The sequence below is a fragment of the Pteropus medius genome, unplaced genomic scaffold (genome assembly GCF_902729225.1).
Source record: "Pteropus medius unplaced genomic scaffold, Ma_sr-lr_union100, whole genome shotgun sequence".
Taxonomy (NCBI): Eukaryota; Metazoa; Chordata; class Mammalia; order Chiroptera; family Pteropodidae; genus Pteropus; species Pteropus medius.
Window position 1 is genome coordinate 12,525,223 of NW_024350926.1, and position 17,737 is coordinate 12,542,959.

Here is a 17,737-nt window from a genome sequence, read left to right on the forward strand (position 1 = left end):
GGGGGGGGGGGGGGGATTGCCGAGCCGCCGCCGGGGGCACTGCACGTCCTGTGTCACTAAAACCCTCCGAGGGGACAGGGCGGGCGCGTGGCGACATCGCGAGCATTCTAGAACTTCAGTAGCATTGTAACTTCTCGTTTCTCGATTTGCTGAAGATTCTCTTTTTCTCTTTTTTATTCTTTGTGGCCTAAACTCAGCGTAGCAAATCTCACGCTAGATAAAATTTACTGGCTTAAAAAAAGAAAGAAAGAAAGAAAGAAAAAGAAAAGAAAACGTATTTTTTTTTGTCCTGTCCAGCAGTCTGGGTCGGGTCGGGTCGGGCGGATCCGCCGGGCGCGGTGGGACCTACGGCAGACCCTGTGCTTCGCCGCTGAGCCTGGGGCGCTGGCCGGCGCCCGTGGGGCCCGGCATCTTTCTCCACGTGGGCTCGCCATGTGCCTAGCTGAGCCCCGCACGGCGGCCTCAGGAATCACAGCCCCACGCAGCGAATGAGTTCGACAAGGACGAGGAAGATGCCTGTTCTCTGAGGATCGTGGTTGGAAGTCCCACCAGGTCGCACCTGCCACCCGGCGCGAGCGAGTTACAAGGCCATCCACGTACAAGATGAGGGCGGTGACTCCTCCGGGCGGGTGGAGGGGAGGGACCGCTGGTGGCCAGCTTGTCCGCCTCGGTACCCCCGAGGCGTCTGGAGCAGGCGTGTGACACATGAAGCCGCAGTCCACGGTGAGGAGTGACGCCGGGCGGGGGCCGCTGGGCGGGCTGGGCGGCCGAGAGGCCGGGTCCCGTCTCTGGCGTACTGAACCTGAGTCACCCCCGCCTACGGGGGCTGCCTGCGAAGGCGAGTCCCGCGTCACTCAGCCCCGTCTGTGCTGCACGGCCTCCTGTCACCGGCCATCGGCAGACGGCACGGGGTCACGCGACTCTGATGCCTTCATGTAAAACGGAGGACAACAAGGCACATGACGCCAGAAGTCTGCAGCGAGCCGGCCTGCGGGCTGAGACCCCTGACCGCGCCCCGGCTGAGCTGCTGGCGGGACGGTTTCTCCGCGAGAGTTAGCGGCTGTCTGTCCGCCGGGGACTGCATCGGGTGGTGGGAGGGGACAGCCACTGTGTGTCCCCAGTGCCCCTCCTTCCTCTGCACAGGTTCAAAAGTGAGATGAGCAAACCTGCCAACACGAAAGTAATGGAGTCTGAAGACATCTCTTATCAGAAAACCGCTCTTGTTTTAACGGGGAGATCCACGGAGTTGTGTGTACCCCACCCCCATGTGAGGGGTGAGGAGGTTGGGGAATCCTTGCGGGCCAAGGGGGACCTGTCCTCTGCTTGGCCACCCCTCCCCCGGCCGTGCCCACGGGGCTGTCGCACTCAGCACTCCACGCCTCCCGGGACGATCTGCTGACCTTCCGCTGACCTTCGTCTTTCTGGCCAGAAGGGTCTTTGAGATTCTCCTTCGGGTTCGGTCTTCCTGCTGCGGTCCAGTCCCCGGCCCTGCAGCCTGCAACTCCAGTGCCACCGCCCCAGTCACAATCGTGAGCGGCCAAAGTGCCTCTGAGACCCTGCTGAGGCCACGGCCCTCCGTCACCCGTCCCTGGAGCGGGGAGCCCCGAGGGTGGTGACCGGGAGTGGAATCGGCCAGGGGCCCGACGAGAGCTGTAAGCAGGGACATCTGCTGGGCACAGAAGCCCGGGAAAGGGAGTCGCAGGGAACGGAGGGGCCACAGCTTTTCACTCCAGAGAATCGGAACCCATTCTGTGTGAACCCCGCCAGAGGCAGGGGGCCTGGCTCCCCCAGCTTTGAGGCGGGGGTGCTGCTTTTCCAGGGGGGACACGTGACATGCAGGAAGATGCGCAAACATACTGTACCTTCAGAGCTCGCAGTCTAATCAACCCCGGAGCTACCGTCCTGCCCTACGACGTCCCAGCTTTAAGATCGCGGGACGGTTACCCGATCCCCGTCTGCCCCAGCTTCCCGTGGAGGGGACGACGTGCTCGCCTGACAGGGAGGTTACGGGGGTGAAACGCACTGAAAAGCCTAGGATAATAGTGTGTCGGATTCGAAACACCGGCCGCTGTCAGATGAGAGGCGTTCGACGCACGGCCCAGTCTGCGCACGCGGACTCGTGGCCCCCGAGCCTGGAAACAGCTCCCACTGCAGACTACGCCTGCGCGCCCGAGCGAATCTGCGCGTCGTGTCGCCACGGAGGTGGCCGACTCCCACGTGGACAGCCTTCTCCTTTCCTGTCCTGCTTCTGTGGCCGACACCTGCCCCTGACACAGGCCCGAGCACGTCTGAGAATTCTGCTCGAGCCGTTGTCCCCGGCAGCCACCATCAATTAGTCGGAATGGATGCAAAACTGGAAACGATTCGGCCTCTCAGCTTCGGAGCACGCGTGCGCGTGAGTGGCCTGCCCAGAGCCCGCTCTGCCATGAATTTCTCAGTGTACCTGACGGGGCACCGTGAGAGGCCGTGCTTGGGGTCGCGCACGCGCACCTGTCACGACAAGGCACCCTCGTAGGGAGAGAGCGCCCCGTGAGCACCTGCTCAGGGTCGGTGGGTGACAGTCACACAGGGATCCCTGGGGAGGCGGCGCCGGTGCCGGCCAGCACGCACGCGCGCCTGGCCACCAGGCCCTGCCGGCCAGCACAGGGTCGGAGCTGCCTGCACCTGTTTGTCTCTTCAGTGAAAAGAGCCGAGGGCCAAGTGTTTCTCGCCTTTTTTCAATCAATGAGTTTTTAAGAATACTAATAGAATTATATTTTAATATGCAAAACGTTCACTAAAGGAAGACGTCTGAGAATCACTTACAGGCGCTCATCTTTGATCAGAATCATCTTTGGCTCACAAGCAGTCACTCACCTTGGGGGAAAAAGTGTTCAAATCGGAAGGCTTTGGAGGAACGAGGGTGTCGTGTGGATGTGTTTAGACGACGGAGACAAAGTTTTATATACCAGAATATGGGTCCCACAATCCTTCAAAGGGCTGTTAACCTTTTTGTAACATAGCGTGTCAGATGATTCCAGATGCATCGAGCAGCCGGTTAGCTAAGCGATGACGCGCCTGCTCCGGCCACCAGCACGCCCGGGCGGGGCCCGCAGGCCAGGGGCCCGGCCGGGGCAGCGGGCACCGTGTCCAAGCCACAGAGCAGAGGCCAAGCGCACAGATGTGGCATCAGACCCGGCTCTCAGGCTCCATCCCACTGCCGTGTGACTTTGAGCGAATGACTGGGTCTTCCTGAACCTTAGTTACCTCACCTGCTGATGTCAAATTCGCTCGGTGTCACTCTGGCTGCCGAGCCTGGTGACGTCATTAAACTCTCTCAGAGTTTCTGAAGGGACCTGACAGACAACTCCTCTCTCCATCAAATGTTCGTACCCACTGCTGTGTCTTCGAGATGCTATTGAAATGCAGATGAGGATCAGCCGTTTTCTAGAGAAAACAAGCGTGCACTCAAAAAGGCCCTGGTCTCCTTAAAGCCTCATTTCACTCATTCGGGCGCGAGATTTCAACACCAGCCTTGCCTGTGGCTTCGCTCTGACCCGCGTCTGAGAATGTGGTCGCCCCCACGTCTCCTCCTTTCCAGCTGGGGTGCGGCACACGCGAGCCACCCCGGAAAGAGCCCTCTCCCTTTGCTCCCGCCCTGCAGGACAGCTTGAAGGCCTCGCCGGGGAGGGGCGAGGCCGGACTTCGGGACCCGCGGGCCGCGTTCAGGTCCCGGCTCAGCCGCGCCCAGCTCTGTGACCTCGGGTGACACACTCGGCCCCTTTGGGAGTCAGTTTCCTCACCTGTAAAATTGGATCCACCGCGGTGGGCATCATGAGGCTTAAATAAATCGATGTTTATAAAGCATTTTGAATAATGCCTGGCCCTTTCTGTTGTTGTTAAATGCAAACGCCAAACGTTGATGTGAGTTCTCCATTTTATTTTATTTTCTCTATGGCGCCTGTTTTTCTGAAGGCTATGTTCTGTCTTATTCTGCTCCTGCTTCTAGTGGGTCCTGAATGAGGTATTATTAAATCCACTGCCTATTTCCTGTTAAAAGTAAATCTTAGGAAAGAAAAAAAAATCAATCCTGTTCTTCACAAAACAATTACCTTAATAAAAAACCTCAGAAAAGTTCTCTCTGGGCATACTGCGACGTAACCATCTGTTTCAGAGGTTTAAATTGCTAAACAGTTTTCTCCAAAGAGATGTTTCTGCCGGCAGATTTCTTTCTTCACTTTTTCTTTTCACTTTTCAGGCTAAAATTACAAAAGTGAGTTTTTCGTATATACCGCCATTTTGGCCCCAAGAGGGGCAGCCCATTTTGCATAGACGTGGCCGTACCTGTCCGTCCGTGCCAGGAACCGTGCGAGCTGCTCCAAATACATGTTCTGCTCAGCAGCCTTCGAGCTGGGTACGATGCTGCCACATAATTAATGAGAAAGACAGGAGTCTCTGGGTCATCTCCAGGCTAGGGAAGCGACAGAACCACAGCGGAGCACTAGGTTACAAAGCGGAACATCATTCCGTGTGGCCCAGCTGTCACTTTCATCTGCCCCGAGACACGAGGTGGGGTGGTCATAGAGCAACCACGATTTCTTGCTCTATGTCACCACCGAAAATGCTTGGGATGCTCGTATCCGGGACTCGTCTTCCGTGGCTTCAAGCGGTGAGTGGACAGTGATCTGTCCCTCCCGCTCAGCTGCCAGAGCACCAGCAAGCTCCTCCCCCGGGGCCTGTTTGCAGGCTGAACACAGAACCACCGGGAGCCTCCTTTCTGAGCAGAGGTGCAAGTCAAATGTTCTAGCCAGTCTCAGTGGGACTCTAGGTCAGCCGTGTAACCCAGGGCTGTTGTCCTGAGAATGTGTCGTAGTGACGGGGATAAGTGACTGGAGCAGAGACAGGACTGTCCGTGTAAGATGAAGGCGTCAAGGTTGGCTTTACGAAGGCGTCAGAGAAAGTCAAACAATAACGGTGCGTGGAGAAAGGAAGGAGAAAGACAGTATTCCAACACAGAAATGGAACGCCCGACGACACCAAAGCGGAGCTAACCCGGCCGCGTCTGGGCAAGGAGCAGATAAATCTTCTGCCACAAAGCGGTCAGCGACAGAAACGGTCCACAGCGACAGGGAAAGCTGGGGTGTGGGAGGAGTTTTCGAGGGACGACGAAAAGTTGGGGCATCATCCTGTGGCTACTGGAATTGTCGAGAAAGGCGGTGACATACACGTAAATAAAATATTTCAAAACAAGGCTTCTTGAAAATCTTAAGCACCAGGATTTAGATCGAAATGTCTTCAGTATTTGCCATATGGTATGATAAAAAATTTCTATGACAATAAAGTGGCCGGTATCCACCTACCAACTGGTCTCCTTAAGTATTAATTAAGAAATATTGAGAAGCGGATACTTTCTGGATTGGTTTGCCGTGTGCAAGGGATATAGAGTTAATTTACAAAATAAGGAAGTGAGCTGGCAGCCGTCCAGCCTGTTTCGTAAGGAGGAAAGCGAGGCCAGGATGTTTTTAAGTGACTTGCTCAAGATGCCACAGCTAACAGGTTTCCGAGTGAGGTCTTCCCTTATATGTGAGCAAGCGCCAAAGGCCCTGGTTCTTAGGGGACACAGAGGTGGCCGGAAAACCCTCGTCTGTGACCTGCCCCGAAGTGTATGGCTGCTACTAAGTGACCATAACTGTCAGGCTGCTTTCTCTTCATTCCTGAAGATCTACTGGAAATAAGTTATTCAGCGAATACGTGACCAAGCACATTACAAGTTTTTACTAGTACAACCATCATAAATAGATATGTCAAAACTTCTACAAACAAATAACTGTAAAAAAAGAAAATAATTATACACAAACGGACAAATCAGAATTAGACTAACAATATGATTTCAGTGGATCTTTTAAATGCTACATCCCATATCAAGTCTCATTTTTTGGCCTCTGCATGAATCTTGCCGGAATTCGAGTTAGTCCAGATTAGGTCTTAATATTAGTTACAGCTTTTTACTGGTGCTAACGTGTGCGTTTTCATTCAAACGAGCATAGTAATTCTGCCGGATTTACACGATTGCATTTTTAAGGACATAGCAGATTGTTATAGTAAAATAAAATGTTTTGTATTTTCTTCCACAGACTTGAGTCAAAGGAGCCTTTCCTGTCCGTTGGGTGAGTAGATATCTAGATATTTTAAATCTCAATTCTTTAATTGATTTTTAATTCAAATCGACAAGGTCTTCTGGGATAGTATTTTCAGTCATTTAATTCCACATTCAGTCATAGCGTATCACCGAGTGCATCATTTCTTCAGCAACATGGCTATGCGCGTTTTATAAAGACTTAAGTAAAATGTCCCCGAAACTGGTTCGTGACCTCAGAAATTCAGCCGAAGTATGTCTGTGAGCTCCCGTGTCCTCCAGAACCACCACACGGGCCAGACAGCCATCAGCTGCGTTCCCATCGCGCGGACGTGCGTTCGGATCGGTTTCGAAACGTCCCCTAAACAGCGGCTCTCACTATTTGCCGTCCGTCCGCTCACTTCGCACGGCTCCCCTTCGGCCGCTCACCCTGCCTCTTGATCCTTGCCCCTCTCTCCCTCGGTCTGTCTGCATCTTCCCCCCTTTTTCCTCGTTCCCCTATTATCCGCCCTCTCCTCTCCTACCGACTGCGTCTCTGAACACAAAGCTGAAGCAGACAGCCCGCGTCTCCGCGGCATCGTCCTGCGCCACGAGAGCCTCATAGTAACGTACTGTTGACAAGGGCGCGCGCCGACTATTTTCAGGCAATTAGAACTAGTTAAGAATGAGCGAAGCTGTTTTTAACTGATCTAGCAAAGAATCCTTTGACGGCCATATCACAGCGTCTGGCTAAGGGACTTTGGTGTGCTCGGGATCATGCTTGATGTAAAAACAGCAGAAAGTATTGAAAATGTGCTACCTAGCTTAGAGGAGGAAGTCGTGCCGTATTTGATGAGGAAAAAAAAAATCGCATCCAGGCAGCCGCTCTCCTCGTGCTTGATGGCCAGAAAAGGGGACGGGGATAGATTTTTAAACGGTCACATCGGTTTTTTTCTATGCCTTTGTTCGTGGCCTTTGAATATTTCCGTCATTCCCATGGTGCCCCCTCCTCTTCCTAGTCCTCATAAAAGCGTTTTCGGAAAGTCATCTGAATCACAGGAATCAAAATAATCGTTTGGGAGGCTGGGAAGGAAAAACGGAGGATTTCATGAAAAACGGAAGGTCAAGTTGCTCTGGCCCCAAGCAAGTCCTTCCCCCCGTTGATCATCAGCCGCTATTGTGAAAAATCTTTAAGCCTGAAAAAATCTTTTATTTTGAGGGCTGTGACCTGCCCTCAAGTCAAGAGGCCTCAAATAGCTTCTCCCCTTGCCTGCCTCTGCAGCTTCTCTGAGGCACTTCCTGTCCCCCCAGGCATGTGGGGATGGAAGTCACTTTTTATGGCATGCCTCCGTTTCACAAGGGCAGGCCCCAAGCCAGTTCCTTTTAAAGGATCAGGAGTTCAAAACTCAGGAGTAGAGCCTGGAGGAAAAAGTTTCCAAAAAAGAATGATTGATAGCTCAGCAAATACTCAAACGGGAGATGTGGCAGGAAGGAGATGTCGCTGCCCCGCAATGTGACTTAAAAGTAAAACGGGGTGAGACTCGCGCCTCGACGGCCCCACTGACCAGACAGCTTACATTACAGCTGACTTCTTCCATCTCCTCCAAGAAAACGAGTTTCAGTAAAACGGTCCAAAAGACGTGTGACTCTCCCGATCCCGTTCAGTAAGAGAACAGGTGAGAGTGACCATCAGAACACACATGGGCCAAACAGGTGACCGGTGACCTACTGTCGGAACCATTATTCAAATCTGTGACTTGTATCTCGGTCACTTGCCAGAGGATTAACTGCACAGTGTCCAGGCTGCGGTATCAGTGGCCACATGGCTGACACACTGAGTTTTGCCTTGTACACCTCATGTACATTAATTAACGTTAGTTCTGTGAGGAATAAAAAATATATTAACGAATAAATCAGTGCTAATATTGTGTACTTCAGTCCATCACCAGGCAGAGTCTTAATGCACTTGTTAAAACGTACTTCTAGAAGTTGCTTTTGCTCTCCTAGGTCAGACACTTACAACCTAGCTGTATTAGTTTGGGCAATTACTGACTCCCAAGCTTCGGGTCCTTCATCGCAAAATGGAGATTAAGAAAGATAACTTAGACCGAGCGTCCAGCGCTGCTCTTGGCACACAGGAATTGCTCGTATTACAGTTCTAGAAGGTATAGTCATGGATAATGCTGTAAAAATATCAGAGTAAAACTCAGCGTTTACAGGCCATGCTTTAGGTTCCATGCGGAAACCAAAAAAAGTTTCTAGAATGAAGAGAGAAAAATAAAAATTGCGACTGGAATAAGCTATCAAACAAGATGAGTACAGATATTCTGTTACATATTTCAATGGTGAACGCTAATAATTATTTAAATGGCTTAAATGAAAAGAAATACTGACACATTTTTAATGTACATCTTCTCAATATAAATATGGGAGCAAATTTTCTCCTTTGATAAATGTGCTATAGGAATTATGAAATAAAATTTTTAAATGTCACAACAGAAACTCAATCTGAATACATGAACAGAAAAATGCATCAAAGAAAGCTCTAGCACAAGGAGGCACAGGCATTCGGGGGAAGATCAAGGAGCTGGGGGAAAGTTCATGAAATCTCAGTTCCCAGAGCCTCGGCTTAGGCTGATAATCAGAAGAACTTTCTTTCGTATGCGCCAGCCGATGATTAATAAAATGATGTCAGTAGGAAAAATAAACAGTAAGATAAACTTTAGCACGAGGCATGCAGGCTCATCCACAGTCCGATCCTGTCACCCAGGGTGGGTGGCTAGGGGCCATGTCACCCAGGGCCACCCAGGTGGAAGCCACCATGTCCCTCACGCTCGTCCCCCATGCTCGTCCCCCGCCACCCCCGTGACACGCACGGGGTCTCCCTACAGACACGCATGGCCCCTGGGGCCCCTGCCGGAAACCCTAGAAACACGCCGCTCTGGTTTGGGAGCACGTGGCGGAGGTGGGCGCACTGACCAGGAACCGCCACGCAGCACCCACGGAGCACCCACAGAGCACCCACGCGGCACCCATGCGGCACCCCCGGAGCACCCATGTGGCACCTACACCCACATGGCACCCACGCAGCACCCGCGGAGCACCCACGGGAGGCAGGGGGAGCACCCGGGCGGGGCGCGGCCACATCTGCTCGGAGCGCAGGGGCCGGAAACACGTGTGATGCCACCAGGCTAAGCTTCAAATGTTAAATTATTAAATAATGTCATCTAAATATTTAATGAGTAGTTTTATTAAATGTTAATAACAATGTGTTATATTTTAAGTTATTATAAATGTATTTCATACAAATGTACTTCTTATGTGGAATGTGTATTACATCTATAATTTATTGTAAATAAATAATGTAAAATATTTAATTATAAATAAAACGAATTTGAATAATAGAATTAAAATTAAATTTTTTTTCTCATCTCACTTACGTAACAGGAAAAAATATCAGTTAAGTGACCTTGGTTTTCAGTGTGGAGCGTAGGCTTGAACGCTGGTCAAGTACTAAATGGCGGATAATCTCCTCCCCCTCAGAACATTGCATTTTAAAGCAATTAAGAAAACTCTGCTGGCAAACTCTTTCTTTCCTGTGCCATCAGCTAGCTCCTGACTGGGGAAGTAAGCGGGAAGAGCACGGGCATCGAGTTTGCATTTAGAAAAAGAACGAGAACCCAATGATCTTTCCGATGAAGTTTCTAAGGAGTAAATCTTAACGTAACGCTGTTCTTGCCTTGAAAAGGCTTTTCACGGTTTTTTAATGAAAACTACAGAGGAGGGGGAAAGAAAGCTCTTGTCCTTTTGATGTTTCAGAGCCACAGTGTAGAAGGACGTGTCCAGGCCACGCATTAGTTAGTTCTCCTCAGCTATAAGTGACCCGCTGACACAGAGTGGCTTTAAAAATACACTCAAGGCCCTAGATGAAAACATCCAGTGAGTTATTTCTTCTTAACCTCTGCAGCATGAAGTCGACCTTTTAAAAGAAGAATTTTAATATGAATGATCGTATTTTAGGACTGAAACTTTGATGCACACCAATTTCTCAGTTGATGAATTTTTGCGTGAGTGGCTTTATCATGAGAATGATTATTTATTGCCTGGGTAAAAAGAAAAAAAAATCAGACTTTTTCACGGCGTTAGAATCATTTAAATAACTCAGACTAATTTAAAAATTATATTGATAGAACTCGGAATATATTCTTTTTCAAGCTTGGCTGAGAGGCATTCAAAAACACATCAAGGATAAAATTTCTCAGTTATTATGTTTATTTCTATGGCAGCACCGGCCCTGTGAGGGAGCCAGCCCGGCCCAGCCCGGACTCCTGATTTTTGAGATGCGCTAATGCTGGGCCTGCTCCACTCAGCCCAGACCGGAGGGTGTGGACATCGCCAGGGCACCGTGGCATCCCCTGCATCCCAAACCGACCCTCCCATAATTGCTAACAGTTGTATTTTGTGAAATGATTTTCCCCCTTTTTTTCCACTGTTGGAACTGAGTTTGGATCTTCGATATACTTCTGTTATTGTGAAGACATAATTAAACCTTGACTCACTTACTCGGTCAAAAATTCATACCATTTTACTTTGATCCAGGTTTCGTGTGAGAGCTGGTATTTACTAGCAGCTGCCGTATGCGATTACACTATCAGTAATCGGATTGCCTTGGCTGGCGTCCATTCTCTCCCTTCTAGACGGGTAGCTGGAACCATCTGTTCGACTCTTCCGAGCCTCCACGTTCTCACCTGATGTGATAACTAACTCTTAGGACTGTTAGGTAGCATGGCGTAGTATTTGGGATAGCGCCTGACACACGGTAAACAGGAAGTAAACGCCAATTATGATCAATATTCTGTGAGACCGGTAGGTTATATTATGCATCTTCCCTGGAGGAGTACGTTCCACCGAGATGCAGAAATTCTAACTAGCTGAATCCAGAGACCTAAAGGCTCTGGATGACATGAGGCAGGGAAGAAATGAGGTCGAATTCTGGGAGCAGAAGTGAGAACAGCGAAATGAGCACGGGCGTGAAGGACGGCCTCACCCGGCAGATCCGAAGGAAGTTAGACAAGAAAAAGGAGAAAGAGCAGCGTGAAGACGGGCAGGCGGTTCTGGAGCGTACTTAGATTTTTACAAAGTATCGAGTACATTGTTAAAAACTTTAACGACAGGAGCAGAGGAAGGGCAAGCGCTGCCAGCTCAGGGATGGTTGCCCTAGAGCGTCAGAAAGGAAAAACAGAAAGTGGCTGGTGTTTACCAATCACTCAAGAATTAAGACGTTACCTTAATTCGGGCATCGAACAGTTGAAGACAACAGCCAGATTGTCAGAAAGATTTTCGAGACAAAGAGTAGGACCTGAGATTTTGCTCAAGGTCAAGGAAGAATTCGGCAGAGAGGCATGAAAAACAGCATTTCTGCGGAAAATCGGGCGCGTGGCGGCAGAGAGGGAAGACTGTGCAAGTGCATCGGACACCCCAGTCCAGCAGGGCGGAAGGGTCCAGAAAAGACAGGAGGCAGATAAGATTGGGGAGTAAGGTCGTGGGTGGAAACTGAGAAATTGATGAATGCAAGGAGCTCCGTTCCACGCTGTGGACTTGCTGGACGCTGCGCGTTTGGCCGGCCTGCTTGTTTTTACCTGAACAGCGGCATGATCCGGGCGAGGTCCTAGTGAAGCCGTTTAGGAAGCTGTTGTGACGGATCCGGCATCAGCCGAAAAGACTCAGGATGGAGCAGAATGAAATTGCCTCGCGCCTGGTAGAACGGCCGTGACAACGAAGACCAGAGACCACAAGTGCTGGCGAAGATGTGGAGAAAGGGGAGCCCTCGTGCGCTGGGGCTGGGCGTGCAAAGTGCTGCAGCCACCGTGGACAACGGGGTCGGGTCCTCGAACAGGAAACGCAGACCCAGCGCGTGCCCCGGCACTCCCACGTCGGGGCACGTATCCAAAGGAAATGAAGACATATCTGCACCCCCACGTTCACCGCAGTGTGATTCGCAACAGCAAAGACGTACCAACAGCCTAAGCGTCCAGAGATGGATGCGTGGATAGAGGAAAATGTGATACGCGAGATATTTTATACACGAAGGAAATCCTGCCGTTCGTAGTGACGTGAATGCATCTGGAGGACATTACCCTGGGTGAAATAAGTCGCACACCGGACGCAGAAAGACAAAACCTGCACGATCTCACCTGTACGTAGAAGCTAAAGTAGCCGAATGCGATGAGGGTGTCGAATGGCAGGTGCCAGGCAGCACGGGCATCGGGGAGACAAAGTTACAGTTACTCGGGATCAATAATCCCGGGACTCTGAGGCACAGCATGGTGACTGCAGTTGATAACGCTGTATTGTATACTTGAAATTTGCTATTTCAAGAAAAAGTCGAACTTATGTGTTCTCACCGCACACACAAAGTAACTGTCGGCTGATGGATGGGTTAATTAGCTCGATTGTGGTAATCATTTTATAATATGGACATAAATCAAAACATCATACCGTACACCTTAAATATATATTGTTTTCAGTTGTCAGAAAAATAAGATCCGTAGAAGAAAAGAAGAGGAAAGGAAATGCCTGAAGGAAAATGAAAATAACCATTTTCGTTCAGAATATCAGATTTCGTGAGTGACGGAGGGAGCGATGTCTTACAGGTTTCTCGGCTGAATTTTGCGGGATCACGGTGACAGCATGATGAGCTACAATCCAGATGTGGTGTCACATCTGAGGGAGGGTTAAGAGGAGACTGTCCCCAAGCCCTAAACACACCCACCTGACATCACGAAATCAGCAGTGGACAGTTCCCAGCCCACCTTTTGGGGGTGCAGTTTCGATTTCCTCTGAATCTCTACGGAGACAGGGATAACAGCCGTTTTCTCCTTCTAAAAATCTTTTTTTTTTTTTTAATGCTACCACAAACGTAACGATTTCTTTAGCAACTGTGCTCGTTTTGTGTCCCCGGGCCCTGTGGCTCTTTCTCGGGAGAGAGCACGGAGCTGCTCGGCTGCTTCTGTGATCGAAAGCAGTCCTGCCTTCAGGCCCGATGCTCCAATTGTCATTTTAATTTATCCACCTGCCACTCAGCGAAACACTGTTAAAGCACGGGAAAGTTTAAACCCATCATTTACAGCTGCACCTGTCAATGACTGTCTTCTGTGCTTGTCACAATCATTTAAACTGCACCTGATGGCGTATACGATACCGCCAGGAAATTGGGTAATCAATCACGAACGTATATATTTTGACAGTGGTGTCTGGAGCCCACGGGTTCCAGGACGCGTTTTTTCAGAAACAAGAATTCATGGCTCTTCAATCATGAAATAACAGCAAAGTCACCCAAAACAGTCTTCCTCGGTCCTTGTGATTTAAACACGTCTCAGGAGGCAGAGGGGCTGGATGTGACTGAAACATCTTTTCTTTCTTCGGTGAAATGTTCTCCGGGGGCCAAGGCAGTAATGGTAGCTTATAGCAGGCAGGAATAGGGTGTCACTCAGAGGGAAGAAAATGCATAGGATCATTAAATAGATTTATTTAAGTTCCGCTTATAAAGAGAGCAGTGGTGCAGGACTTTATAGCCGATGATATTTCAAAAGAGTGCTATCAGCACTTCCACTGCTATCTAATTCGTTCACGTACTAAAGCATCACATTAAGTCAAATGTCACAGTCCGTATCCGTTTTACTTTGAGAATCGGTATCATTACACATCACAGGCAACCTCCCCGCCCCAATTTGATGACATCATTGATTATCATAAATTAAGGTAGTTAAAAATCAATCTATCATTTGGTATATAAATATATACAGAGAGAGGGAGGGAAGGAGGGAGGGAGAGAGAGAAAGAGACAGAGACAGACAGAGAGAGAGAGAGCACCTATTTGCTCATTAAATTTAGTCAACACAACAAATAGGATGTCATACAGGCTACGTGTGTATTTAAGATGAAATGGTATTAAAATTGTGACTTAAATAACATTGGCTAAATAACCTAACTGCACCTTGTAATCTTACCTAGAGCAATCCTTAATTATTTTGAAAAAGGCAAGTCTAATGAAAAGTCCTTTAAAATCTACGGAGGATTTATGATTGCTTTCTATCCCAGAATTCTAAATTAGCTAAACTAATTTATAGCTCTCAAATACCCCTACAGAAGAAAATTAATAACTAAACTTGGCATACGTAAAATCTCACTTATGAGAAGAACTAATCTAAAGTAATGTTATGGAATCAAATTTAAAACAGTTGAAAATATGACGAGTGTATGTTTTCTTATTACCGTAAGCTCTACTTTCAAGAACCATGAGTTTTTTTTTTTTGGTGTCACGTCACATCGGAAAGGGTAAGTATATCGTCTGACTGATGAAAGGTATATTTATTGAACGCACATACGAATAGCATAGAAATGGTAGCTGAGATTATTTAGATGTCATATGTGGAAATATCGCATGAAGAGAATACTATCGATTCCATTTGAAATAAGATCTAAGTCTCACATACTTTTAAAATCTGTTCTGAAAACAATCACTCACCAGAAACAATGATGCGAAATAAAATGCTTTGATTTCATTCATTTGAAATCAGCCCACTCCAAAGGAAAGAAAACTACTTGGAGGAAAGAGACCCCTTCTTCTCCTAACTTCATAAAATGTACCGGAAGCTGACTTTCCCCTCGCAGCATACTCGATTACCTAAATCATTTCCTGGCAGTCAGCGGCATACTCTTCTTAGGAGGTTCAAAGTATCGTTTAGCTGTTACTTCTGTTGTTCAATGAATCTTTACTGAATCTCGCATAGAAACAAAATAGATACTGTAACTCTTTGATTCCTGGAAAACTGGGACACGGAGATGTGATGTAACCTCCATAAAGACACACAGCATTCCGGCATCTATTTTTCAGAATGGAATCCAGCCTCGGGCTTTTGCTTAAAAAGCTGCCAGTTTCCTGCATGCTGACATTTTATGTTCTCTCTTCAGAGTTTCATACTTATTTGAATCATCATGAATATATAAGCGATAGCTTAAATTATTCAGGAAAGTAATTATGTACATAAAAAGTTATTTATTGCTTTTAGAAGCATTGTGAATCCCAGATTTGCATAAAAGTTTTAAAGCCTCGTTTCTCAATTAAAGTCTTTGATTTCATCCAGCCAACCATGACTGGTCCTTATTTCATCAATCTCAAAATGTGACCTTTTCCACATTTCTGATGAAATTTCCAAAGTACAGAATTCTTTGTGATTCAGAAAATTGCCTACTTAACTCTGCAGAACCAGTCAGTCATCACGGTATAACCTACGCTGCCAAACGCTGGGAAAAGCCAGGCACCACTTACGCTTCAGGAGCTTATCGCGGGGAAAAAAAAAATGCATTGAGAAGCTATATTTTGGCATGCCAACTAAGATAGAAACTAAAATAAAAAATCGCCCCCAAATGTCTCATGGTTTTAGAAACTGTATTATTTCTCTGGTGAAAATTTCACTGGATCACATTCAAAACTTACCATTAGATCCTGCAGCCACCTTCAACTTCAAGGCGACATCACAGGTCTGCCCCAGCGATAGGATGCCCTTGACTTGGCTACCCCATCGTGTCAGTGAAACACGTGAAAGCTGGACCACTCGGTGAGACATTCCTCCCAGATGCCGGCTGAATTAGCATGTCACGCGGGCCGTATTTCACTGGAGCATGTGTTACGGCCCAATTGGATACTAAAAACCTTGAAAGCCTTTTAAAGAGTGAGGCTCTCTAGAGAAGTTATTTTTAAAACGTGCCCTTCATCCTGGGCCTTCGACCCTAAACTCCGTCAGCCCGTGGCAGGCTGAGAGCTGAGAGTAACTCCTCAGATGGGGGCCCCGCCCCAATGAAACGAAGCATTCACTCCCAGCTTTCTGCGGTCTCCAGGTTTGGGGTTGAAGCTCGTAGCAAGAATCCAATAGCATCACTGCCCTTTGTACGAGGACCAGCTGTCTGCTTTCGCGAAGGGCGTCAGTTCATGAGCCGAAGGACACCGCGTGACGACAGTGTCCGCTGCCGTGCTAAAGCCGCCTGCTGGGTCGGAACAGCTTCCCATTTCTGAGATTGAATATTGAGCTGCTTCGCACCTTACAAAGATCCAAACACCGAAGCGTCACAGCCGGAGAGTTTAGGAAGGTGTTTAGACATTGGTTTTGGGCAGTGACGGGTGAGGGCTGGCGCCAAATTATTTAGACTTAAATATCTAATATGCTGGAAAAATTCTGCAGCTCACATCGTTTTCGAGAAGACTGTTACCTGTTCAATGTGTAAACCTTTAAAGGTTGAACCGGAGGTTAAAAGTGGCCAAGATCCAGCCGAGAGACGGGAAATAGAAACCTCAGCAGCTATTTCACAGGAAAATTTCACATGAGGATCTATTAACTAGTAACATGGAGGTACCTACTTCAAAGGGTAAATGAGACCGCAGAAGGATATTGGAATGGAAGGCCTTGGGACCCACGGCTATTGCTGTGGCCGAGGGACTCCGGGGCAGGAACGCGGACGGCGCGTCTCCCCCGGGCCGAGCGTCACAGCCACTGCGGAGACCGTGGCTGCCGCCGGAGGCGTGGGGGGAAGCGTGTCGGGGCGCCGCTGGGCTGGGGATACTGAGCGGGCACCCCCTGCTGGGGCGCCAGTTAGCATGGACGGTCCCCGCGTGGTGCTGACCCCCGCCCCCCGCTGCCACAGCCTCACGTGGGCACAGACCAAGGAGCGACGTCCGCGAGACCCGGCTCCACGATCACGGAGCAAACGTCCGGAACCGGGGACTGAGCGCCGAGAGGCAATAAGCCGATATTTATCGGGAGGAAAATCCAGCCCCACGCGGCAATCGTGACGGTCTAAAATGCTAATACGAGTATCGGGCGCTTGGAAATCCTAATGCAGACCTTTTGGTTTCTTCCAAAAAGTAATGACAGTAAATATTACAGCAGCAAGTTGCAGAGATGTGAAGCATTCGATGCGAAACGCATCTCCCGGGCGGCTGTGCCTTTTCGGAGCTCACGGTGCAGTGGGGTGAAGGGGGAAAGGGGGTGACAGGGCCGCGTGTCCGGACGGAAGGACGAGCGAGGAGCGAGGAGAACGAGACGCGCCCGTTTGCGGCTACGTCGGGCTCAGACCCGGAGATGGTTCCGGCGCCGACGCTCCTGGGACGAGTCACCGCGAAAACTGCGGCGTCGAGAAATTCAGACGAATTCGATCCCGCCCAAAGCGGGGGGCGGGAATGGCTGCTGGATGGAGCAGAGGGGCTGGTCGCGAAGGGAAGGGCGAGCGGGAAGAAAGCCGTAGAGACCGGCCATGCGGCGGGAAGAGCGGAGAGCCCGGGAGCGTGAGTCCCGCAAGATGCAGAAGGGCCGCCGGCCAGCAGTGGCCCGCGGGGGGCCGGGCACCCCGCTCGCGGGCCGGAGCTCGGCCTCCGGGAATGGATGATGCGTTTCAACAGGGACGACGGAAGCGCAGCGCCCACGGCGGGATGCGGGGCAGGAGCGGGGCCCCGCGGCGGGATGCGGGGCAGGAGCGGGGCCCCGCGGCGGGATGCGGGGCAGGAGCGCGGCCCCCGCGGCGGGATGCGGGGCAGGAGCGCGGCCCCCGCGGCGGGATGCGGGGCAGGAGCGGGGCCCCGCGGCGGGA

General features: G+C 49.7%; 1 protein-coding gene across 1 annotated transcript in view; it reads left to right on the forward strand.

The window, feature by feature from the left end:
* Positions 1 to 17,737, forward strand: part of RALYL (RALY RNA binding protein like) — a 197,543-nt gene that overhangs the window by 125,363 nt on the left and 54,443 nt on the right. The window contains exon 3 of the mRNA XM_039841950.1: positions 6,114 to 6,146. Within this exon, the coding sequence (XP_039697884.1) occupies positions 6,114 to 6,146 (33 nt within the window). The remainder of the gene's footprint in view (positions 1 to 6,113; positions 6,147 to 17,737) is intronic.